The 26,044-nt window shown below is 38.3% G+C and overlaps 1 protein-coding gene across 1 annotated transcript in view; it reads left to right on the top strand.

Moving 5' to 3' along the window:
* Nucleotides 1–9,468: 9,468 nt before the first annotated feature.
* The window catches only part of LOC125696103 (sodium channel protein type 5 subunit alpha-like), a 33,277-nt gene continuing 16,701 nt past the window's right edge, over nt 9,469–26,044 (top strand). Inside the window, exons 1-13 of the mRNA XM_048951357.1 lie at nt 9,469–9,559; nt 13,665–13,967; nt 14,948–15,066; nt 16,621–16,725; nt 17,985–18,113; nt 18,856–18,947; nt 19,716–19,940; nt 21,535–21,592; nt 22,127–22,268; nt 22,756–22,953; nt 23,874–24,053; nt 24,596–24,997; nt 25,547–25,673. Coding sequence (XP_048807314.1) covers nt 13,713–13,967; nt 14,948–15,066; nt 16,621–16,725; nt 17,985–18,113; nt 18,856–18,947; nt 19,716–19,940; nt 21,535–21,592; nt 22,127–22,268; nt 22,756–22,953; nt 23,874–24,053; nt 24,596–24,997; nt 25,547–25,673 — 2,032 coding nt within the window. The 5' untranslated portion in view covers nt 9,469–9,559; nt 13,665–13,712. The remainder of the gene's footprint in view (nt 9,560–13,664; nt 13,968–14,947; nt 15,067–16,620; nt 16,726–17,984; nt 18,114–18,855; nt 18,948–19,715; nt 19,941–21,534; nt 21,593–22,126; nt 22,269–22,755; nt 22,954–23,873; nt 24,054–24,595; nt 24,998–25,546; nt 25,674–26,044) is intronic.

Below are 26,044 nucleotides of genomic sequence, written 5' to 3' on the forward strand. Positions count from 1 at the left end.
TGAAGGATTGCTCTTACCAGCCTGGACCTACACTTCAGGGTACAAAATCTTGATATAATTCTAAGCTGCTTCTGATGTAATAATAATAATAATCAGATAATAAGATTTTTGCATTTATCACAAAAAGTAGAAATGTAAAGGATAGAAAAGTTTCTTAAAGAGTAAATATCCAATATCTGATAGAGATAGGGAAATATCTAGACATGTTTAATGCTGTTTGATGAAATAGTACTAGTAATGTTCATTTTCTAAGTTGATTTACTTCCCTACTCTAATTCTCTTAGTACTATTCCTGATAGACCACTGAGGAGAGAGAAAAGAGCAGAGCACAGTTTTCCATTTCAGTAGATGATAAGCAAATTTTCCTGATTGAAATGTGCATTGGACCATTTAAAAAGCTGAAGATTACTGTATGTAACAATGATTTTAATACATACTTACAAAGAAAGCAATTTCCTGTTACTCTGTAATACCAATTATCCATTCAAAAGAGGCTGAATTTTACATCACCATGATTTTTTTTTCATTTAATTTCATTCTCTGATAAAAGGAAATGAGATTCCTTTATACTAGGTCTTTATTTTGACAAAGATGGCAATTAACTACTTTATACCATTTAGACTTCACTGTTATGTGGATCAGAAAATGGCTTCAGCTATTCTTTTAAAATAAAACAGCAATGTAATATATTATAACAGCTATTCTAATCTCTATGCAGTAAAAACCATCATAAATCACTAACAGCTCTCTGCAGCACCGTTTTCCTGGGTTTCAGACTGGTCTATGAATACTTAGCCCATAAGCTGTGATTTATGAGGGATTTTCCTCATGACTACAAACTTTTGTTCTCCATTGAACATGTCATAAAATAACGCTGAGAGGGTTCCCATGGTGTGAGGTCTGGGAACACTGTGCAGATGAGCGTGTCTCCTGGACATTGGTGTGATTTGGAGGCTGCCTTCCATAGCAGAGTCACGATAGCAGAGTCACGATAGCAGAGTCAACAACCCATCCTCTCAAATGAAAATCTTCCAACTCAGATCTCATCCCGGTGACATCCTTATAGGAAAAAGAAAGCATAAGATGGGTGATTTCATCCTTGGTTTGTCTGTGTAAAATCGTATCTGCTATAGATGAAATTATCATAACAAAACAGAGAGCTCACAGAAGTTGCAAAATTGATTTTTTTCCAGTCTCTGTTAGCATTAGGAACCACAATGCTTACAACTGAGGAACTGTTATTCATTATTCAGATGTGGCACTGAGGGATGGTCAGTGGGCATGGTGGGATGGGTTGGTGGTTGGACTTGGTGATCTTAGAGGTCTTTTCCAGCCTTAACGATACTGAGATCCTGTGGTTCTATTTTAGTTATAGGAAAGCTGCCCAAAATCTGTGAGGCTTTACTTTATTAACGGCTGTATAATTTCACATGGAACAGCTGAAAGCTGTCAGAGAACTTTAACAGACAATATTGCTAGCAGCAGTGAAGGGAAGCATCACAACACAGACATTTTCATTTCCCAGATGAAGGCACAGTAGTTGCTAACACTTTCTATTTGGGTTTCAAGTCTTTTCCCCAACAACGCACAGTCGAACCAGCTCTGATTGACGCATCTTTATCAAATGATAAACTATGTTTATGCCACGTCCTTAAGGGAGAATGACAGTGAAATGGGAAAAGAATTTATAGTTAACTTTTCCAGATCATATCTAACTTCTCAGAGAGGACCAGCGATTAATCTTTGCTACATTTAGTGATGTGGTATTTCAGAAATACATGCAAAAATGTTTATACTTATGCAACTCATCTGCTTTCCCCCAATTAAAGCTGTCATTGCAGTTGTTATTGTGTCCCTGTTACCATAGCAATGAAAGCTACGTAAAAAGCTGGGTAGATGCTGACTGATTGCTGCACCTGATATGTAATTTTTCACAATCTACCTTCCATTCATTACTTCCTAAATTGCTATGAAATAGCATAATTTATTATATCAGGTGCATATGTACACACAAGCCAATTACAGGATCGTCAGGAAACACACAGAACAAAGGATGGTTATGATGGTTATGCTAAGGAGAAAAAAGAAATGAAATTCCATTGTACTATTTTTAAGTTTCTCACCCTAAAGTTGTTGCTACACAGGGTAGCAACTACTACTAAGGGAGGGTAAAATGGAAGAGACATTTCAATCTCAATTTAAGTTGACTGTTCAGCTTTATTGTAGATTAAACTACTTTAATTTTAATGAATTTCCCTTTCTTCTAATAGCAAACATACATCATGTGAATATGTTTCACTTGTCTTTAAGTTCAAATATCTCTCCACGTATTCATCAATCAAATGTCTGACCACTTAATTAAGCCATTTTAGTCTCAGTAGCATGCACAAACATTGCTTGGTCATTTAAATACATCTTGATTTTTTCCCTGTAAGCACCTTGATATATGTGGACAACTTCCAGATGTTTTCTTTACAAATGAAGAATGCTTTTTGGCTCTTCATTTAGCAAGGCTGACATTTTTTCATGGCAGCGTTCACATTTTTCCTTTTTCCAATTTCTTTTCCCTGAAGGTTTATTCCCTTCCACCTGCTCAGATTGGCTTCGATTTGCTGAGGTTGGAGGTTCTTCACTTGATGAAGAAGAGGGGACTTGAACTGCCATGCTGTGAGAACAGTGGGTGAAACCAGGACATCATTTTGGATGAGGAAGGAAAAGGCACTGCCAACGATGCACCAGCTCATCCAGCAGTTAATATGTATCTTTTCCCCACACGTTTAAAGGAGGTGTTATGCTGACATGGCAGGCAGAGGTGCAGGGTGGTCCTGAGCTCACAAAGACATTCACATTTAGATGCCATCGTACATAAGCTTATACATAACCTTGGGATTTAAACTTCCATTATACCCAGTCACTGTTGATGGAGCCAAGAGAACAGCTCCTCTCTCCTTCTAGTAAATGCATGGGGGTTTTTTGGCTACTGCCATTCAAAACTCCTGCATTTTTCTTGATTTGCTGCCCTTCATAAGCTGCTTAGTGAGTTGTGACCTGCAGCCACTTCCCAGAACAGGAGATGAGGGTCACCTGCTTTCCCAACCAACCACGAGGGCAAAACACGTTGAATGCTGGAAACGATTCAGTTCTTCCTTGATCACAAGCAGTCAGTGGGTTATGCTAACTCAGTGTGCATAAGGAACACACACTGAATGCAATCTATATCACAAAGTGCCTTTTGAAAATGCCCAGAATATTTTTAATTACTAAGAGGTAGGCTTCTCTCTGATTAAGTCTGGGCCAGAACTGAAGACTTATTTGCCCTTCAGGCTTAGCACATGGGCTTGGTAAAGTCTGAGAGAAACATGAGATGCAGTTCTTTATTTCTTCACCCAGAAATGATAACAATTCCTTCCTATGGCTATAAACTTTCTCCTACAGCAGAGAAGAGTTAATAGACAGGATGTCACATGTACTATTTGCCTGTTTGTTCAATAAGAAAGTACAAGGTGCAGATGGTTATACAGAAAAGAGGATCTTCACAGCTGCCTAAGCCAAGACAGCTCATTCTTCAGAATTGAAGTCAGATGGTTTTAGAAGTGGTTTTATATACATATCTATGTATACATAAATTGTAAAAACATAAAAATCAACAAATTTTGGATGGTTTTATATTCGACCAAGCAAATAGCTTGCAGGGAACAAGAGAGAATATGAATGGAATGTGTGTTATGAAGTCTGAGATTCATCTGACTGATCAGAACATGCTACTTTCTGTACATGAGCTTACTTCAGAGCCTGGTAGCAGGGACAGTTGTGAAATAGGTGGGTTAATAGATCTTTTGCCTGTTTCAATCTGTCATGAGATTTCCTAACCTCATTTGTGGGTGGTCTTCCTGATCATTATGTATGTGCTTCATCCGACAGCAATGCTCTCACTAAATTTAGAGCCAAACAAAAACTTCTACCCAAAATGTTGATTTTCTGCCAGTGCATCAAAGTTGGTGACCTTGTGTACCCTTGTGACTTTTATCCTAATTTCTCACATTCCTACAAAAGATTTGAAAGAAGGTCACTTTGAAGACAGAAGATCAGTGACCAACTCACACTTAATGGAAAATAAAACAGCACTTCTCAGTGTATTGCAAGGCTGCATTGCTGGAATGACTCTCTTCCATCTCAACCAAAGCTGCCAGGGCCAAAAAATAGATGGGGCAAACAATTGCATTATTGGTCCTGGTTTTATTTAACACAGGGGAAGAGCTGTACAGAGATCTTCTGAGTCAAAACAGTTCTTACATTTTTAAAGGACTCTCAGAAGTAGAGGCACATATTCCGTCAAGAGGTCAATTTCCTTTCTTTCCTTTGATCCATCCCATTTTGGATATGTAAAATGTTACAGATCCTGAAAGAAAAATGCATTCTGAACTGAATGTATCAGCCTTGACATGTCACTTTGGTGTCTGATGCTTATATATAATCCTTGCACAGGCAATGCTTAATGAAAATAAGTCATCTTCCCTCCACCTTAAAACAGAATCACAGAATCATTAAAGTTGGAAAAAATCTCTAAGATCCCCAAGTCCAACCCCAGACCACCCCCACCGTGCCCACTGACCACATCCCTCAGTGCCACATCTCCATGATTGAGATGGCTTCCAGGGACAGCGACCACCACCTCCCTGGGCAGCCTGTGCCAGTGTCCAGCCATTCTTTTGGAGAAGAAATTACTCCAAATTTTTGCACCGTGTCAATTGACAGCAATGCCACAGAATGAGCCCTGCCCCGTTTTCCCAGCAGTGCAGTCACAGCCCTGGAGATGTGGCTCTCCCATCTTATTCAGCAGTGTCTGCAGACGTGGAGGAGCTGCAGGTTTTAGGAGCGTGTGAACTCTCCCAGATTCCTGTCCTACTTCCTATGTATGCCAATATATACATTGCTAATCTGAATCAGGTTTGAGTATTGTATGTCTCTACACACACATATGTGTAGGTACATACACACATAGATGCAGTGATGGAACTGTCATCAGCTTTCTTGCCTTCTACCCAGCTTCACTCACAACACATCAGTATAAATCGAATATTCTGCATTATTCACCTTATTAATACTTGACCAAAGAAAGAACTGAAATACTCAAATACAACACAAAAGCCAATGCCTTAATGAAAAAAAATAGTAATGTTGTAGAGCGGATAGCTGTCACCGTGAGACTGAAACATTTGCCCCCACACCTCCCGTTCACTTTGCTCTGCTCCCTCCTGATGATCTGCTTTCTTGTGAAATACAGTCAGAAACCCAGGGATGGAACAAGATCTTAAAGCAATGCCAGGCTTGGAGCCTCCCCAGCTTTGCTTACTGAGGTTACAGCCTTTCCCATGGGACTGTGTACCATCACATCAGTTGCTCTGATGACTAAATAGATGCCTTTGCTCCATCCTCCTTCCCCTCCCCCAGCACCCCCACATACAAATAACACCCTGATAGAGAGCATTGCTGAGTGGCAAGGGATTGCTGAGAGGGGAATTGGAGATGATGACTGCAGTGGGGAGGATTTTCAACACTCTCATCTGAGACAACTGGGCTGTGTTCCTCCAGCACCAAAACAAGTGACTCCTCGCACCACATAGGGAAGAATGTAAGTTCTGTGGTTTGCTGCCTTTTGTCTTAGAATGGAAATGGTTTGTGCTAGGATCTCCTGTCGGATTCCCTCACCTGTTATTAAGGAACTTCAGTAGAAACTTTTTTTTTTTTTTTTTTTTTTTTTTTGCATATGATGGTATATAAAAGAAACGGAAAGTCAGAAGAAGGGAGTTTGTATGACTTGAAATGCAGCATGTTTGCACAGGCAATTTCCTTATGGTTTTGACCTGTTATTTTATTGAAATATGCTCAAAAATAACATACAGAACTGAGCATGGGCATATAAAGAATAGGCATGTAGGTGCATAGAGCCCTTTTATTTCTTTAAGAATGGTAGAGATATTTTAATACACAAAGTCTGGGGTCCTGAGTTGTAACTTTTATTTCAAAACAAAGGCAGAAAAACAACAATCACTTAGGTTTTAAAAGATTAATTTGTCTTATATTATCTTATGCTACTTGTTCTGATACAACCTAACATTTATTTTTCGTGAATTAATAAAAATGGTTCTTATTTCACATTAATTTGTTTTTAATCAAAGACTTAATTAAATTTCCATTTCATTTTTTGAATGGTTTGGACTATTTGGTGAACACTTTGGTGGAGAAATTACACTACTAAGTGAATTTTGTTGGGGAATTGTTAAAGAATGAAACAACCAATATGAGTGCACACCCTTGGCTGTTTGCAGGGGAACTGGCAGTAGAGAAGACCATCTTTTGGAGCTTGCAGAAATGTCAGGAACTCTTTGCTTTGATGAAGTGGAAGAGATTAAAGATTTTGGGTTTGCATTTGAAAAAGCTGAAATAGTTTTTATCTTCTAGGAGTGGCAAAGATGAATTCATTTTACCACAGAGATAATAGCAACATCTATAGATGGTATTTAAATGGAGTAAAAGCATTATATTATGCAAAGGTGTTCTGTAAGGATGATAAGGATGATAGACTATGACAATTTATACAGAGACGCAACAGAATGAGTCACTCTGGAGCTTCTAGCTGTGGTTCTGCACCACTCCTTTATCACAAATTCATAAGTTTTGTTTATTTTGTACTACTACGCTTTCATTTTCTTTATGGTTATTTGATTTAACCTGAGAATATTTTGCATTTTCTTTGAAATTGCAATTTCCTTCTGTGGAACAGAAAGTGCAAATGGGTGAAGTTAATCACGAAGAATGAAGAACTGCCTATTAGATGACATACCTACTGCAAATACTATGGCCAGAACTGACCTACTGACAGTCAGAGGTTTAAGGCCCTAAGTTTGGTAACGCAATCTTTGTGTGATTTCTTATGTTCTCTATACACTGAAGAAATGATGGACAGTGGACCCAGAGGCCATGGAGTCTCTTCCTTGGAGGTGTCCAGGAGTCACCAGGATGTGGGGCTGGGCACTCTGCTCTGGGTGACCCTGGTGGGGCAGGGTGGGACCTCCTGCTCACCTCAGCCAGTTGGGTGTTCTGTGATACCAACTGTAATGGTGACACCATGTCAGCTGCTTATTTTGGTTGCATTACAACATGCTGTGAACACAAGTTTGAAATTAATGCAGTTTTAGCTTAATTAACTTTCTTTTCTTCCAGAGTGAAGTTATTTCATTAAACTCAAAGCCACTTCCACTGAGTGCTTCATTGCAGAAAACCAGTTAATTTTTAGTAAAATTATCTGAATGAAACTGCAGCTCTTGTTGTATAGTTGCTCTGCTTCTTGTAAATTTTTAGTGTTTAGTTCTCATTCCTTAGGGGTAAAGTGAATTTGAATTCCCTCTGTTTTCCACAAACCTTGAATATACATGAAGTCTGAAGAAGTTTCAGTCCAACACCATGGAAAATACACTGCTAAAAATCACAGTTGGTCCATCTCCCAGCTGCAGCACATGCTCCTTTCCATTGTGCCTTTTGCAGGACCCAGTCTTCCAAATTTTGTGAAATGAATGAAACTCTTTTCCCTCCTTTTCTTTCTCATTTTGCATGTCTGAAAAATGAGAAGCTCTCCTTCTTTGGCCACACTTCCTAAGTTTGCCACCACATCACCTTATATTCCTTGTTATGGCACTTCCAAATCAAGATGCATTTCATATCACTCGGGGTTTCTTGCACATAGTAATCAACTTTAGATAGGAGTATTCTATTCAAATTAGGACAAAGCTGAGTCCTAACTTCCTCCTCCTCTTCCTCTTCTTTTCCTTCTTCTTCTCCTCCTCTTCTCTTTCTTATTCTCCTCCTTCTTCTTCCTCTTCTTTTTTTTTATTTTTAAACTCTACAACTGAGCATTATTGTACCATCATCTGTGTCCAGAAAGAGGTCAGTTTTCTTACTAGATGAGACTATAATACAGTAGAGGGATCTTTATCTCAGTGCTCCATTCAATAGTCACTACTTAAGGCCAAATGACAGCATGTCATGTCATTGGACTTGGATACCAGCAAAATTTAATCACAGACATATGCAATTTTATGCGTTACATGACTTCTCTGTAGCACAGTTCCAGCCATGCCATTCATAGTTCTGGGCTGCAGGTTCCTCTTGGGTTCTTATCCACTCCTTAGGCTCCTCAAAAGTTGGAGAAATGGTCCTGAATCCTAGTGGTGGGCTGTGAAGTTTCCCACCAGCCTCTGTTCTCCTGTTACCCCACTATCCCTAGATAGATGGCTGGGTAGGGAATGTCCTGTTGATAATCATGCTTTTCAAACTGCACCACTGTGTTTGGATTTGTTATTGTCATTGCTGACACTCGCAATCTTGTTCCAGCCATTTCTGGATACTTTTGCACTTCTTGATAACCTACAGGTTGTTTGCATTGTTGGGCTGATTTCTTGGCATTGTTTCCCAATACCAGTGAAGTTCATGAGCGTATACTAATAACTATGCTGATGAGATCTAATTCATCCTCACTCTTGTTGCAGTGGACTAGCCTATGGTCATTAAAGGCACTTCCACTCTTATCTCTCATGATTCTTGTGGCTGCCATAGCTTCTTAACTTCCTCAGAGCTTGCAACTGGCTATTTGACAATTTGTCAATTGACTGCTCAAGCACTTACAAAAAGTGATCTCTGCACAGATTTAAATTATTTATGATGGCAAAGTAGCTGAAAATTAGTCCAACCTTAATAGGCAAAGGGAAATGTGACTTAACGGTTCACTAATTGCTAAGAAGGCCTGTCCTGTAAGTAGTCATTAAGGAAGCAATGTAATATCAGGCAATGCTAGAATTTTTATGCGTTCACAGTCTGCTGGCAACTAACGATGTTTGCTCAGTCCTGTCAATGACTGCAGAATTACTGATATTTGGAAGTTTAGCATTTACCCATTGGTTGAAACAGAAGAGCAGGCCTAGTAGATGGGGAAGTAGAATTTATCTCATTTCACACATATCAGGTAGTCAGTAGCAGTCGGTCAGTGCTGATGCCATGGGATTCAATCACCTGAAATACAGGTGTCAAAGCAGGCAGGTGGAGAGGTGGTGGAGGTGTTTCAGTATGATTCTGAGATATCTGCAATGAGGTGAGACAAATCCCACCCAAGGGGCATTCTGGTGGATGCTAACAGCCTTAATCAGGTCTTCATAAATTATTCTGTGCATTTCTACACTGTTTGGTACCTTCATTCACTAGTGCTGAGAACTGGGAACTGGGAAATTCTGGAGTGAGAGTAGGGTTTATCTCACATTAAGTTTTATAGGCAACAGAAAAAAATCAGGAGAATTTTCAGCCTAAATTTTGCCTAACCTGAATGCTTACTTACAATTAGCTTATCTGTGCCCTCAGCTTTGATGATTACAAAGAGGGTATAGAGTAGCTAGATCAGCTGTTGCCATCTCCTTTCAGTCTGATGTCACACTGAGACACTCAGCAAGCTGGAGTTCTCAGCCAGCATGCCTATAGAGGGTAAACAAATTTGGGATTTAACCTGGTTCAGGTAAAGTGTGATAATGTAAAGGTGGGAAACTAATAAGGATGTATGCTATCATTACCCTTGGCAACCTCAGTGGAGCTATTCGGATGGTATTATTATGGGGCATTTCCAGTTGTCTGCTGTAAACAGCTAGGCAAAATGGGGTGAAGCTGAAGTAGTATTTGTTTTACAAACGTACAGATGTCTTTGTTGTTGTTGTTTATTTTTATTTACCTTTCAAATTAATGCAATATTTCAAATATTTTTGTTGTTTTGTTATTATTATAGTGGTTTAGGAAGCAAGGGGCATAAGCTGAGACAAAGAGGGGTCTAAATAGATTAAGACAGCCAAGAACAGAAACATGTTGCACAAAGAACTTGTGCAGTCTCAGACCTTGGAGATTTCCCTGGATAAAGCCCTTCCCTTTTGACTGACCCATCTTTGAGCAGATTTGACTGGAGTCTTCCCAAGGTGCCTTCCAACCTGAATAATTCTGTGATTAAAAAATAATATGCTGATAAACAAATGCTATTACATACATGTATAAAAGATCATTAAAATAATTCCAATTCGGTGTGATTTGATTATTCTCCTTGCAAAAATATAGAAAAGTTTTTGAGGGTAATGTGGAACTGTTCTACAGAAGTTTTGAACTGCTGTTAATTAAATATTTCCTTATTCAGTTCTAGAAAGTTTTATGTTACATACAGGAAATTCAGACCTAGAAAGATGCAGCAGAGCCCAAAGCTACAGTGGTAACTTCAGGAGATGCAGCTGGCATCTCTTTCTAAGGTCCATACTGATGTTGTTGGCTCTTCATATATTATGGGGAGTACAAGCAGTTTGTTCTGTCTGCATTCCCTAACTGTTCACAACTGTGAACAGTGTAATAATGTAATTCTGGAAGTTGTGATTGTATTAATTACCCTGGCCATTGAGATCACAGTAATTGTCAATATGTTTTCACATCTTTCCGTAACAGCTCATGAATCCAGGAAATCTAATAATTGGAAGCAACGTTTATTTATTAACTGAGGATTGAGTTGGAGTGATTGTAATTGCAGGAAAAGGAGAGAAAATGTCTCTGATAATAATCTTGTTTCCTTGCCCGTCAAAATGAATATTTCTAAATTGGAAAAGACACTTGGAAGAAAGGAATTTTAGTTCAGAAAGCTCTCTGGCTACACATTTGCTCTTTGAAAAACACTTCATAGGGAGTACCTTTGAAATCTAAAAAGCCAAATAATCAACAATTTCTATGGTTCTCTTCTTCAGCTTGTTGATTTCATTCAGGGCGCTCTGATATTCAGTCTGTTGAAGGGTAAGAATGCTTTATTTTAAAGAGACCTTAAGCTTCACACTGTTCTCAGATGATACACCTCTTGAGAAAAGACCAAAACAATGCTTTATTGCTTCATGAGCAAAAACAGATTTACATTAAAACCTTTTACTGTGGTCAAATTGATAAATCATGCTTTGTTCATATATAAAATTAAAGTCAGCTGTACACTCTCTGAGACAAGAGCAACAGAAACTAGGAATGTAGCTTGAATGAACCTGGAACAGGTTTTTTGAGATTACTCCAAGTTTAATATTCATTATGCCTTATTCAGGAATAGGAATAGGCTGAGTAGCTCACAATTGCCTGTGAGCAAAAAGTTCAATTCAGTCTCTCCAAAGCTTGTGGCTGCTATCAGTGCAAGTTTTACTGCTCATGTGTGAAACAGCAAAGGAGAGCCTCCATTTCCTTTCCTTAATGGTTGTTCACCCGTGGAGCAATTTGTAAAACCATCTGCACCAGGAGGGAGAATCCCTTGCCTGATTTCCAGCTCTGGCTGGAAATTTTGGACACAGTGCACACAAATGGTGTCATTTCATGCATCATTCACAGCTCTCATTATTGACACCACCAGCATCTAAATTACTGTGGGTATCGACAAAATGAAGCTACTTTGGTTAAGTGTCTCAAAAGTTTGAGAGTGAATGGTATAGTTTTCATTTTTGCTGAACTATAACAGGCAGCTTCTGGGTATTTGTTTAGATTGAAAAAGCCTAAAATAATGAATATTTTTTACCAAATGCCCTTTTCCTCTTCCCAAAAGGTTGCTATTTTGTGATAAGTAGTTAATTTTTGTATTCGTTATTTTGTATGCTTATTTAAATCAGACAGGTGGGAAGCCTGGAAGAATTAAGAGCATTCACCATGGTTAGTTCATCACTGTCCTTCAGCTGTTTTTGCAGCAATGGTTCCACAGTTTTGGGGACAACTGAAATCACACTGTGTCTGTTGAGAACTGAAATTGTGTTGTGTTGCTGGGGAGTCAGCACACAGGTGGAAAATAATTTATTAGCATTAAAACAAAGCCTCTTGATTCAGACTTGGTGTTTTCCTGGGATGTTCCACGTAGTGGAAAGGAAGGCTATAGGAGCATAGATTGTAATCTAAACTTTTAAAATGAGCTCAGACTGCTACTTATATAGTCAATATTGAAGGCTGTGTTGAAGTGAAGGTGGATGGAAAGACTTGGCCATAGTCCCAGAGGTCATACTCAATGAAAAACAAAACAAACCTTGAAGAAATCTCCTTGCAGAGCTTTTAGCACAAGGTCTGGATCCTCCTACAGTTTGTATCATTTTCAATTTTTTTTCACCGTCAATTTATGTGGACTTCCTGGGCTTTCTTTGAGGTTTTTTGCAGTGTCTTCAAGCTCTCAGTTGATCACCCCCAAAATCAAACTGCTCTGTAGGCTATTTTATTTCTTAATGGATGGGTTTCTTCATCATATATACCCACTGGAAACTCTGCTTTATTGTAAGGGAGTTGGAATTTGATGATCCTCGGGGTCCCTTGAATCCAAGTCATTCTATGATTCTGTGATTTCAGCTGTTGTAAACTTTATCAACTTGATTCATCAAAAAACATAAGATGACTAGATTAGATATAGATGTCTCTGTAGTAAGGCAAATAATGCAAAATTAGCCACAGCCATGAAATACAAAGGTGTTTTCTGTGCTGCCATGCTATAGTCTCTGACAATATTTAGGTGAATGGATTTTATTTAGTATCTGATGAAAATTCTTCATGAAACCATGTGAAGTGTTTATCTTGTATCACTCAATTGTTGTTGTTCTAACATGTGAGTAGAAAATACCAAGCTTTTATGGATATTTGTCAGATAACCTATTTCTGTCCATGTCGGTCAATGTGTCACAAGTTAAATCAGGTCTCATTCGTCCTCCTGTGGCAATCAAATTACAAAAATGATTACCAAAATGTAATCAAAGCCTTTTCAGGAATGGCTAAAATTTGCTGAGTGACCCAAATAAATGTGACCTAACACTGCCCCTGAGGATATGCTTCATAAAACAAGCAGAAAGCCCTTCGTGCAAATCTGTGCAGGAAGCTAATACAGATCTACACATAACCTTTCAATCCTAAAGAAACAAAACAGAAACCTCTGTTCCGAGTGATCTTCAGGAGGAGTGAAAAAGTGGTAGCTTAGAAGGGAATGGCTGGAGAAACCTTTTGCAGCCATTAAGAGGCACTTCTCTAGATGTTGTTGCACAGCATCCAGCAGCAAATCTGTTTATGCAATGAAAGGTTTTTCAGAGAAGGCTGAGGATGTGTATTGCCATTTCTATCAATGTTTCACCCAGCAGGCCGTTCTTCCAACACTTGGACACTGCTTGTCCTTGTGCTGATGTCCTCAGCACCACAAGGATGGGCTATACATCTGAATGGTTACATCAGCACTAGCTGTTTTCAAACGTGTTCTTTCTATTGCAGATGTAGCTTCCGTGTATTGGATGATATTGCATTCAGTGGTTCTTAGTATCCCAGTTCCAAATACTAAATTAAGCCAGCACCTTATGTTTGTCCAAACATGAGTGTTCATGCTAATAGGTATAAATACCTTCTTGAAGTTATAGAGGTTTTCCCCCATCCAATTAGATACACATAACTTAAAATCAATACTGAACAGACATCTCGTTGAAAAACATACTGATCATTGACATATTTTATAACATGATGGTGGAGAAATGTGTGTTTATGGCCTGCATGGAGGAAGAGTTTTAACTTTCATTACTGAACTGTTCTCCAGTTACCAATTTTGATTTCTCTTTCAGTCATTTTCTATTTGGATAGAATCACTGACAGGAAGAGAAGAATGAAAAATGGCTGACTTCCTACTACCTGGTACCAACAACTTCCGTAAATTCACTCCAGAATCCTTGGCTGCCATTGAAAAGAGAATTGCTGCCAAGAAGGATCATCAAAAAAGTACCTTAGACCTGAAACCTGAGGAGAAACCACGTCCTCAGCTTGACCTAAAAGCTTTCCAGAAATTGCCAGCTCTCTATGGAAATCCTCCTCCAGAACTCATTGGGGAACCACTGGAAGACCTTGACCCATACTACAAAGATCGCAAGGTTAGAGCCAACCAAACCTTTTACACCTTAATTTGTTTTGTTATGTGGCTACAAAATGTTCACGTGAATGACCTATGAAATGATCTTGTTTATACTCCTTTGGAAAAACTATAATCCCTTCCTCTGTTACAACAGTGTGGGAAGTTGGCATAGCTGAATGACATGCTGTAATTTTCAGGAAAAAAAATCTTAATTTTGAATTACAGGAATTAAATATCATGAACTGCATTACTATTTAAATCAGAATGGAAATATCTAAAGTGAAATGGGCAAAGGAAGAAAATGGGGTTTTGACTCAGATTTACCAGAAATAATAATAATTTTGGAAATTTTCTTTATTTTTATAGTTTTAAACACTTTCTGTTTCAACAGTTGTGCTCTGTGAACATGCACAATGAATGATCATCCTAATATAAAAATTACTATAAAACATTTGCTGGTGAGCCATTTAAACCTATTTATTCAAGCTCCATATTCTAGTCAAGTGTGCTTGAAAAAAATAATTTTTAATAAACAGAGGAAGAATGGGAAATAATCCATTAAAATGAAGCTTATTGCTTGAGAAATTGAGAAATAATTTGAGTTAATTTCTACAGTCTTAGAGCTGGAGGATCACTATCCATATTGACAAATAACATTTAAGTCTGCGATTCTTTCTTTCACCATCGTACAATTTGATTCAGAGGTCCAATTTACCTGAAGAGTATAGTCATAAGCAAAATTCACTTTGTGTTCTTCATAACGAACAAGGTTTAAAAAAGGAAGTTCATGCTGAGATTTTTTTCCGCATTGATAGTTAATGGATATGAACTCATTCATCATTTATGATAAAAGTGTTGCAAAATATTAAGGTCTACTCATTTAAACAAGCAAACAGAAGCTAACATCAAAGCCTTTCATAGAACAAGGTGTAGTTAAAAAAAAGAATTGTCTTTAGCTTCCCGAATGTTTTACTTTGTTTCTTTACATTTAATTTTAAGATCTTCATAGTGGTAAACAAACAGAAAACAATCTTCCGGTTCACGGCTACACGTGCCTTATGGATCCTCAGTCCTTTCCATCCCATCCGAAGAGCAGCAATTAAAATTTCAATACATTCATATCCTTTTTTGGCTTCATTCACTCTCTTTTGTTACAAAGATCTCTGCTATTCTTTCCTGTTATGTTTTAGAGCATTGAATGTCTCTAGGTTTTCCTCATTCCACACAACTTCTAATTACGGTTTACTTTAGATATTACCATTGTCTTTACATTCTTATTCTATTTAGTAATAAAGAGTTTTATGAGTACTCAGGGTTTTGAAGCCCGACTTTCTATTTTCTACCAAATCACACACTTGGAAAATGGGACTCATTAGTGTATTTTTCCATTTTGCTGCTTGGAGCAAAAATGCTGTCACTCAAGAATAGATCAGAGCCAGTGCAGTCTGTGATGTTACTGCATAGAGGTTAGGTTTTCAGCCATCTCCCCTCCATGTAATATTGAAACAGATCCAAAGTTGTGGTCTTAGCAGGATACAGGCATCCCTGGAGGAGTGATGGCTCTCATCTGAGGGCTTCCTTGGGTAACAAGTTGGCTGTTATTGTTGTTTCAGCACTTGTGGTCCATCTCCTGAGTTTGTGGCAATATTTGGCTGTGCCTACAGTTAAATCCAAGACTTTTTTTTTTTGAAGGACTGAAAGAACTGGTGATTGAAAGGGGGCAGATGTCTTTCCCATGCTCATCTACATCCTAGGTTGCCAAAGATGTAGTATGACACTTAACGTGAGGTTCAACTCCAGAGTCAGGCACTTCATCTTAGGTATCAACACTTGAGCTAAATGCCTGTGTTCTACTTCTGAACTTATAGTCAGTAGTCCCAGAGAATAGCTGCCAACCAAGAGTTGGCATCTAATATCCTTTGAGACATCCACAAATATCATGGCAGACTTTGCCCTGCCCCTACATAAGAATAGAGATTTCACAGTATAGGAGTGAGTGATGCTGGAGGTTATTCAACTTCTATGAACTATTCATTTCACTTAAAAATAAACATACTTCTACAGGAGTTCTATGGGAACTACTTTATTATCATCAGTGCTTACATTGCAATGGAACTTCAATTTGTTACCAGCAAACCTTTGCTCTCAGCAATGTCAAGCTCCCAGTATATTTGAAGGTAAAACCCCACGAATTGCGTAAGTTGTAAAAAAGGAAACGAGGGATAGAAACAGAACAGTAAAATTTGTTTATTCACACAAGCTTGTCTCGAACTTCCTTGTGCAAGGAAAACTGAAATTATGTGATACCAAATGGGTTCAGTTTTCAGTAATATCCTGGTTGCTGCTGAGACCTTGGGAGCCAGGCAGTCTCTATTTAACAATTTTTTTGCTGTAAAATTAAATTAAAAAGGCATCCTTTGTCTCGCTCTGTCTCAGTGGTTAGGGATCATTTTACCAAGTCTGCAATGCCCAGTACCTCCACAGCAAGTAAGATGGCATAAATAACGAGGGCAGCGTGTTGTCATCTAATGTGACTCAGAGTCAGTAAATACGTGTGCTTGCAGTCCTTGTGTGTGCTTTAAAAAGTATTGAAAATATTAATTTCATAAACAGTGGGATATGTAACTTTCTAATTTGATGTCGTATTCTTTGCCTTCACTCCCATGTCTTACATTATTCACTTGGTTTATAATATGCACAATTATAACTAATTGTGTGTTCATGGCTCGGAATGAGTCCTCTAGGAGTTCGTCTCCATCATGGAACAAATATGTTGAGTAAGTATCTGTGGGTCTGTATGTATTTCAGTTTTGTAGCCCTAATTGACTATTTAGCCTACTCTCTATCTTTCATACAAGGTAGTTTATGAGGGGTTTACAAAATTGTTGCTTGTGTTAGTAAGGTTTTGCTTTGAGGCAGTATTTTTGTCTCTGGACTCAGTAAGCACAGTAATTATGGGGTTACAGGAGAGCATTAGCGTGGATAATGTTCTGTAGAAGTTCTGTTGAGCTTGCATCATGTCTGTCCTACCACTCCAGTTCATTATCCTACTTTCTGAAGTTATTTGGTAGCTATTTGCTTTTTATAAAAATATTAGAAATTTCTTTATAAAAATGTTAGAATATGATAGTGCTAACGCAACATAAAGGAATAGATTCCAAATTAATTTCCAAACAGTTATAAAATCTGTTTCATGATTTCTGATGCTGAAACAGCTGGGAGTGGCAAACTCTTAGACAAGCAGGAACAAGAATCTTCATGGTATTAATTCATATATCTCCAGAGGACACTTCCCTGCCTATGAGAGCACTAAAGTTTAGATAAGAGTTATACTTGCTGTTGGCATCAAAACTGCCGTTCAAATGCATTTCAATAATAATCTTGGAATAATTCTTTCCAAATGAAGAGGGAAGTACTACATATGTATAATTTCCTACTGCATTTACTGAGTACCAAATGAATGCCTTTTGAGTTCCTTAGGGAGATTGCTACCTTGTTGAAATAAGTGCGCTCAATAAGTCCAGAAGAGCTTTTACTGATAATTTTCCATTAATAAGAATAATTGCTGTCTTAAATTGAAAATCCTCTAGCTTCGCATTTCTCTAAGCTTTTTAACCATCTGTATAGAAATGGATGCAGTGTACCTCAAGTAAATAATACACTGAATATCCTACATTTACTGGGCTACTTGAAACCAGAACGAGGCATGAATTTTGATCCTTATTTTAGCAAGTAGCTGGAAGTTCTGTGTTACTCAGATTCTGGAGATTCACATGGAAGTGTTCGAAAGAAATTACTGAATGCAAAAAAAAAAAAAAGAAAAAAAAAGAAAAAAAAGGTATGTGTGTTAGCAGCCATGGTGGGATGGTTGTCAACTACTGTCTCAAACTGTGTATAAAGGCCCTGAAATCAATAAGAGTTTTTCCATCACTTCTCCATGACATTTCCTTGATTTGTTGGCCTTGACAGTAAATAGTTTGTGTTTCTTATCCTCTTACAGTAATTACTAATGTTGCTGTTTTCCTTTGGTACTTAGATTTACTTTCACTGGCATTTACACTTTTGAATCATTGATAAAAATATTGGCAAGAGGCTTCTGTCTAAATGAATTCACTTTCCTTCGAGATCCCTGGAACTGGTTGGATTTCAGTGTGATCGTCATGGCGTAAGTGGGAACAAATAAAATATGGACACTACCTGTACTTCTCTATATTTAAGGATTTCATTACTGAGGTGTCAAAGGCAGTCTGCAGTGCAAAAAAATAAAATTAAAGAAAGGATACATCTGAAACCAGCTAGTACAGATGGCCATGTAGAGTCAATAACCATTGACTCTTCCCTTGTTCAGCTATGATGCACTTATCTTACAAAAAGGGAATGGAGCAAGATGCAGTTAATCTCTTCAGTCCCATCTCATGCCACTCTGCGGCCCTTTTACTCGAATGCATTTCAGTGTAATAGCTGTCCAACATGAGTTCCTACTGAGAATGAAAGTGTACATTTGAGAACAGAGCACTATGTAAGGACACCAGCACAGTGGATTACATTCAAAATTCACAGTTCCAAGCTTTAGTTTGCGATAATTAGAAAGTTTTCATAGTGATTACAAGCAGCTATGGAAGGGAGATAGATTCATATTGGTTCAGCCTGAACTGAATAACTTTGAGTGATATCTTTCTTTATATTTTAAGTGCATAATATTTTAAGATACTTCACACAAATAAAGAGAAACCTTATGAGTAAATTCAAATAATCCAGAAAAGGCTTTCTATTGTATGAATCTCAAAAAAAACCTCTTGATATGGAGTTTGTTAACATACAAAATACACTCAGGATGATTAAAAGTTAAAAATAAAGACTAAAATAAGTGTCTGGTTTACTCTAATTAAGATGTCCTGACTCTACAGATTTGTGGGAGCATTCAGCAACCTGGGGAGTGTGTCGGTCCTTCGGACATTCAGGGTTCTGAGAGCCTTAAAAACCATTTCAGTACTCCCAGGTAAGGAATCCTATGTGGTTTACAGCTGATTATTTACTCCAATCAAAATGTTGGATTTTCCTTCTTTTTCATTCCTTCCTTCCCCTCTTTTCTCCTTTCCCTTCTTCCTCTCTTCCTTCATCCCTTCCTTCCTTCCTGTTATTTTCTTTGTGTATCTTTCACTAATTGCAGGTGCAGCTTAATTGGTAGGCACAAATATTTTCCCAGTCCAGCTGGCCCAAGTAGAATAAATCAAGCAATATAAACAATACTGTGTTTAATTTTCTTTTATTATATAGTAATGATTTTGATAGCATGTTATTATGTTGATGTTATGGTGTACTTCTAGCTAGTCTATGTGTGATGGTTCAACAGAAACTCCTCTGGCAACAAAACAGGCTATATATTTCTGCATCCCTGGGACAATGCTTTATTGTTGCTTTTTTCCCACCTTTCTCTTAGTTATAAAGTTAGTGGTTGTTTCCTCATGACTAAATGCAAACCCAGAACCAGTGTGTTGCCCTTGTGTTTTCTTTCTGGTCTTTTTGATCACATTCATTATTGCATGCAGATTGGTCATTGATTCTCAGTTTGCATATGCATGTTACTCTTTCTGTATGTAAAGGCTATCCACCAGATTATCCCTGGTCCCTCATCCTTGCCTAGATATAGGGAATAGATAAAGGGAATAATGGAACATCTGGGTCAATCAAATGCAAAAAAAATGTTCTTGTATTAACAGCTCTCAGTTTTTCATCACGTTTTTCTCATTGTATATTGTCTCCCTAGGGCTCAAGGTCATTGTAGGTGCACTTATCCAGTCTGTTAAGAAACTTGCCAATGTGATGATCCTGACCGTTTTCTGCCTGAGTGTCTTTGCCCTCATAGGCCTCCAGCTTTTCAAGGGCAATCTGAGATACAAATGCATGAAGAATTATACAGATTCAAGTATCACAGATTTTTTAAATAACAAAACATGGGAATCCATTTTTGCAACATTTGCTGATTATGCAGGTAATTGTTCTTTTTTTATCTGGCACTGTAATGACCTGCATGAGCATGTGTAACTACTGTTGTATATGAAGTTCAATATCTGGATGAGCAGCTACCTGATAATGGCCTTCACACTGCCAGAGCAGCTTGCAGCCATCCAGGAAAGTTCCCCTTCCCTTCCCTGTTACAACAAACGTATGTATATATATATATACATATATATATATAATGAATATATATATATGTATACATAAAGATGTATATAAAATATACGTCTTTCATGTATGACTTGATTGGAGCTGGTGACAGAAGTGTGGAGCAGGGATCTGAAAAGACAGAACATTTGCAGTGTAAAGGCCCAGAGAAAGCAAGCCTCAAGAGATTCATAATCTATGTTGCTTCTCAAACTTTGTCTTGTTCCCATCCTATCTTTTCCACCTTCCATGCAGGATCATTTGCAATGATGACAAAAAAAACACCCAGGAGGTGCCAGACAGATTTAATGGAAGCTTTCCTTCAAGACTTATGAGTTGCCATGTTGTAAGGCCAGTTTTCAATTAAATGACTTTTTGACATATTTTCTACAGGCTGTCTTGGTCCTGTCCTAATGTGAAGTTCTCACTCCAACATGGACACTATACATTACTATAATCTTCTGAATCTCAGTCACTGAATCAACTGATAAACTATTGTCAGTTGGCAGGAGCAGAGCCAAACAAAACGTGGGCAGAAAGTAGCCTGCATGGTGCATTTATGTGGTACAATAGAACAGATATTAAGGATTCCCGTGCTGGCTCTGAATCGCACTGACTTATCTGATAAGTCCAGCTGAGATTTGAGAAGCATCAGGAAGAGATGAGATGTCCCTTACATCTGGAATAATAAACCCACATCTTAATAGCACTAATTGCTCCTTAGCATTGAAGCTATTAATTTCAGTCTGCTGCTAGCTCAGGCATCAGAGTAACTCATGCAAAGAGAAATAGAAGAGATCAAAAAGGGCATGGCTTCAGCATCCTGATGGACAAATCAGTATTTCTCAGCTGAGGGTTAGGACCTGTTTTTTTGGCAGGCATGGTTTTTATCTGTATTGCCAAAGACTCTTTCTTCCTCCTCCAAGCAGGACTTCCTTTTTATTGCTTAGAAGCAGAAATGGTCTATGTTATCCCCCAAAATGTCCAAACTCTTTTTTTAGAGTGCCAATTGACACGGGCAAGAGAATAGGCTAACAGTTGCCAAGTGTGAAGCTATTCCTGAGCCTGCACCCTCCCTTTCTTTGTTGGCTTCTATAGATGTGCCAAAGAGATAATATTGTAAAAGCTTTTAAGGCATTCCCTCAGTCTGAAATGTATGCATATAGAGAAGCTTGTGTATAAGTGAGGAAAGGCCACCTTGCAATAGGGAGCAGTCGCTATGAGTGTAGGGAAACCCATCTCTTTTCCTTCAGTATTCTTTTTGTATTTGTTTGAAGTCATTTGCACGTGTGCACATACACTTACAGCTCACTGGTATTACCACCACCTCTATTCAAATATAGAGGATACAGACTAGAAAATGTATTGGTTTTACATTTTCTCATTCTCTCTCTCTCTCTCTTCCTCTCTTTTGTTTATAGAACACTTTGCCATTAAGCCGGGCACCTCGGACATCTTGCTATGTGGTCCTGGCGCTGGGTAAATGTACTTCAGAACATTTCTTGTTTGGAATTTTTCTCTGCCTCAGTGCTTCTCTGTTTGCTCTGTTATAAGAAATGAAAATGAAGTAGAGATTCCTAGCTTTCCTTGACTGCAGAACTCAAACAGTAAATTACAGTGGGAGTCAGATAATTTAACACATGTTGAGAATGAAGTGTAGCTTTCTTATTCAGGTCTAAATTCCTTCCAGAAGGACGATCTTTCTCTTCCCCATGGATGCACTAGAGTTGAAAACACGAAGGGTCTCATGGGAATGATGATGGAGTTGGCCAGGGTTAGAAGTTTTGTTCAGCCTGGGTTAGCAGTTTTTTCCAGACTCTTTTTCTGTTGCTGTCTTATAGGTGCTGCTTTTTTCCTTCTCCAATTTCCAGCCAATTACTGCCAGGAGTAGAAGTTTGGCTTTCAGTATAATGAAAAGCAAAACTAAATAAATAATCCAAACTCTCATATGAGCTGAAGTGTTTCTCCAAAACCTTCAGTTAAAAGAACTGCCCTTCTTACTATCACCTCTAGGACCTGTCCTCCAGAATATACATGCAAGAAAATTGGGCCAAATCCTGATCATGGTTTCACCAGTTTTGATACATTTGGCTGGGCTTTTCTCTCCTTATTCCGCTTGATGACCCAGGACTACTGGGAACGTCTGTATCAGCAGGTACCAGCTTTGTGTTTTATTCAGAACCAGTCATCCAGAAGGAACAATATCTGAAGCAGAAAATGGCTAGAGAGAAAACCTCAAATAAAAGTAGGAGCCAGAAGTCATTGTGTCCTCATCCTCTCTTCTCCCTTCCAGCAAGCTGTGGTCCCCCCTCAACTCCCTAAAAAGGGATGTTCAAGCATTTCCAAGCTATAGTCCTATTACACTGCTGTCTTACAGCCTTCAAGAAAATTGCTAAAAGGGTTCTCTATTGTCCTTCAAAATGCAACAGTGCCTCCTCAACCATCCTCATGGGGCATGTTGTGTGATCATAGGTTCATGTGCGATGGCATTATAAAGACGGGGAAGAAAAGGCTGAGAGATACATTTCTCTTAATCTTCCTAAAGCACTTTGTCTAGAAATCTGAGTGCCCCTAAAGAATTTCAGAAAACCTATTTGGTATTAAATATGGTAATTGTTATCCCTGGGGTGTTGTGCTTACAGACCCTCAGAGCTTCTGGGAAGGTGTATATACTCTTCTTCATGCTGGTCATCTTTCTGGGCTCGTTTTATCTAGTCAATTTGATTCTGGCTGTAGTAACAATGGCATACGAAGACCAGAATAAGGCCACCATTGCTGAGACAGAGGCAAAAGAAAGGAAATTTCGGGAAGCCATGGAATTATTACAGAAAGAGCAGGAGGTATGTAAATTATATCCTTGCAAAGTTTAATCTCAATGCTGTGTTACTAGACATATAAGAAAATGCATCACTATCTGTATACAGACATATATGATAGTTATCTGTGGGAGGGGAAATGTTGTTAAAAGCAGTGATTCTTAGAGATGTAGGAGAAATTCCTAGTTCTGCTGCATTTTTTTTTCCATATTTTTCCAATGACCTTTCTCATGGATAATGATCTTTAAAATCTGTTAGAAGAGATCTAAAAAACTGGAAAATATAAAATTCCGTAAACTATCAGCTTCCAATGTAACATATGGTTATCTTCTGATTCATCCTTGTGGATTGCTGAGCAGAGGAATATAAATTATTCAGGTGTTTACGTGTATTAACATCCAAGACCACTGTACTTTAGTGAAAAGTCACTTGTAACTTACATAGTTTAGAAGCTTCTGGAATGAAATATTGCTCTGCATGTTGAAAACATTCAAATCCTAAATTCATATTGGAAAGCAAGTGAGCCACAGCGTGACTGCAGTCCTATGGACACCCAGTGGCAAGACCGAATTTCAGTACTCTTTAAGTGTTTATTTGGGGAAATAAATATATATTCTACAGCATGACTTTCAAGCTGAGTATTTTTATTGTAAGTAATTATGCCATATGGGGGAATAGGAGTTTAGTGTGATTATTTTGCCCCCGGCAGGCGCCGTACACACGATCATGTAACATACTGCAAATAGCAAATTGTTCGCTGCTCCATATGTTGCAAAATTTCTCTCCTCTTTCTTTTACTGTTATCACATATTGGAAGATTTTTACCAACTTTTATGAAACACAGATTGCTAAGAAAAAATAATATAGAGCACGGAAGTGTTTTCTTGCCACTTATTTTGTAAGTACCAGCAAAAATGCCACCTGTGTTTTTGCTTTAATTTTAGTCATTGACTGCGAAAGGGATTGATATCCTGTCAATTAGCTCCTTTGAAGGCTCTCCTTTGTCTGCCAAAGAAATCAAAGAAAGAAGCAACAGGAAAAAGAGAAATAAGTCCTTGGGGATAGAAGAGCATGAAGAAGAACAGTTTCCCAAGTCACAGCTCACAGACAGTCAACGAAAGTTGGTAATCTATTGTCTGAATCTGAGATCCTTGCAGCTTTTACAATTTTAATGCTAAAATTAATTGCTTGAAAGCATGAAGTAAATCCTGTTGCAAACACTGATCACTCTTTAGCTTTTAAAATAAACAACCTTATGAGATAAGGAGGAATTATGTAAACTTTACTTTGAAAAGAAAATGCTGTAAGCAAAGAGTGGAAGAAAAGTTGTAACAGCAGTTAAAATAAATTGTCTGTAGCACTGAAATAGAAAAAGTGAATGAATATCAGAATTTAACTCCAGTGCCATCATTTTCTTTTTAAAAATTCTTATTTAAAATGTGAATATAATGCTTATCATAGAAATAGCTGATAAAGCCAGCAGTATTTTATTATCTGTCTTTTAAAACCTAAACAAAATCCTTCTTGAATAATCTAAATTAAATAAGAGTTTTGGACTTGCTACGGTTGATAAGAAATGTTATGAAACTCTAAACTTTAATCTGTTCCCCAAATCTTCTATTTGATATCCTGCCATTCTCCTTCTATTTATTTCTTGGTCTTTCAGTCCCTCCTGGGCTTGCTGTATGGTGCCAACAGCAATCAGGTGAAACGCAGGCTTAGCCATGGCAGTGTGTTCAATTTCCAAATACCTGCTTTAGAAGTTGACTCCAAAGCGGATTCCGCTGATGAGGAACCCCACAGCACAGGGGAGAACAAGATCCAAGGCAGGTCAATGTCAGTGCCACAGGTGGGAAGACGCTCCAGCATGCCAAGCCAAAAGAGCTATGGCTCCCACCCTGCCACCCCAAGCTGCATGCAGAGCAGCAAGCGGGCCAACGTGGACGACTGCAATGGCCCCATTTTGGTGATGGGAGGAGGGAACGGCAAGGTGCATGGCTTAGATACAGCCCCTTCTGAGGGGATAATGCTTCCTCCAGTAATGGAAGATCTGGGGAAGGGTGATCTGGTAAGGAAAAATGTTATTTTAAGTATATCTTTGTATTATGGTTTCTCCACATACATGTATACTTCTTTAGCTGGGTTACTAGTGCTGACATCGTAACTCACCAGAAGGTTGTTTTATCCTTTACCCTGTCCAGGATGATTGTTTTGAGCAGCACCTTTAGGTCCTTCTCCTATACAGCACCTTTAGCATCAACAGCTTTTTCTATAAGTCCCCCATGCAAATGGTTAGAGATATGCTGTTACTATTTTACCACTCATCTCTCTCCGTTTTGATTAGTCTCTGGAAGACTGCTGGATCTGTTTGCCCTCACACCTATTTCCAAGCTTTGTATTTGCCCTGTTGCTGTTACATGCTTGAGGGATCCATTTACTGTAGCAGTATTACTGATGTGTAGGACCTTTGTTCTGAACACTATTACATCTTGTAGACAGGTACATTTATTTGGCTGCATGTCATTGTTCCTATTAACTTTCATAGTTACCCATCATTGCATCCTACTTCATTTTATTCCTGTGGTATCTCCCTAATTGTGTTTACTTCTTTAAGCAGCCAGCTGTGAATGATGAGAGCAGCATGATGCATTTACATCCTCAGCTATCAGTGGAGTACTTTAATGAGACATTTCAAAGGCAAAGGGCAGCAAGTGCAGTCAGTGTAATTACCAGTGTCTTAGAGGGTAAGTGGCTCCTCATTATGCTTATTTCAATCCTGAGGTAATGCTAGGGTAAAAGACCAAAATATCAATACATTTCTTAAAAGTTAACAGAGATTTATAGATGTATAGTTAGGAATTACATGACTAATTATGCCCTTTTTTTCATTAAAAAGAATGCATTATAGTACATTCATCATGTATTAGAACTTATCCTTTGCCTTTCATATCACATTTCATAGGACTGAGGAAGAGGTTGGAGTGATGATAGTTGGGAGGAATTTCTCTGGGACATGATAAGCAGGATTGGGGCAGTGGCTTCTCCTCTTGGCCCTGTGGCTGCTACTCCATCATGAATATGCATGCAGACTCAGTCATTAAGATTACACAAGCAA

Source organism: Lagopus muta, chromosome 7, assembly GCF_023343835.1.
Source record: "Lagopus muta isolate bLagMut1 chromosome 7, bLagMut1 primary, whole genome shotgun sequence".
Taxonomy (NCBI): Eukaryota; Metazoa; Chordata; class Aves; order Galliformes; family Phasianidae; genus Lagopus; species Lagopus muta.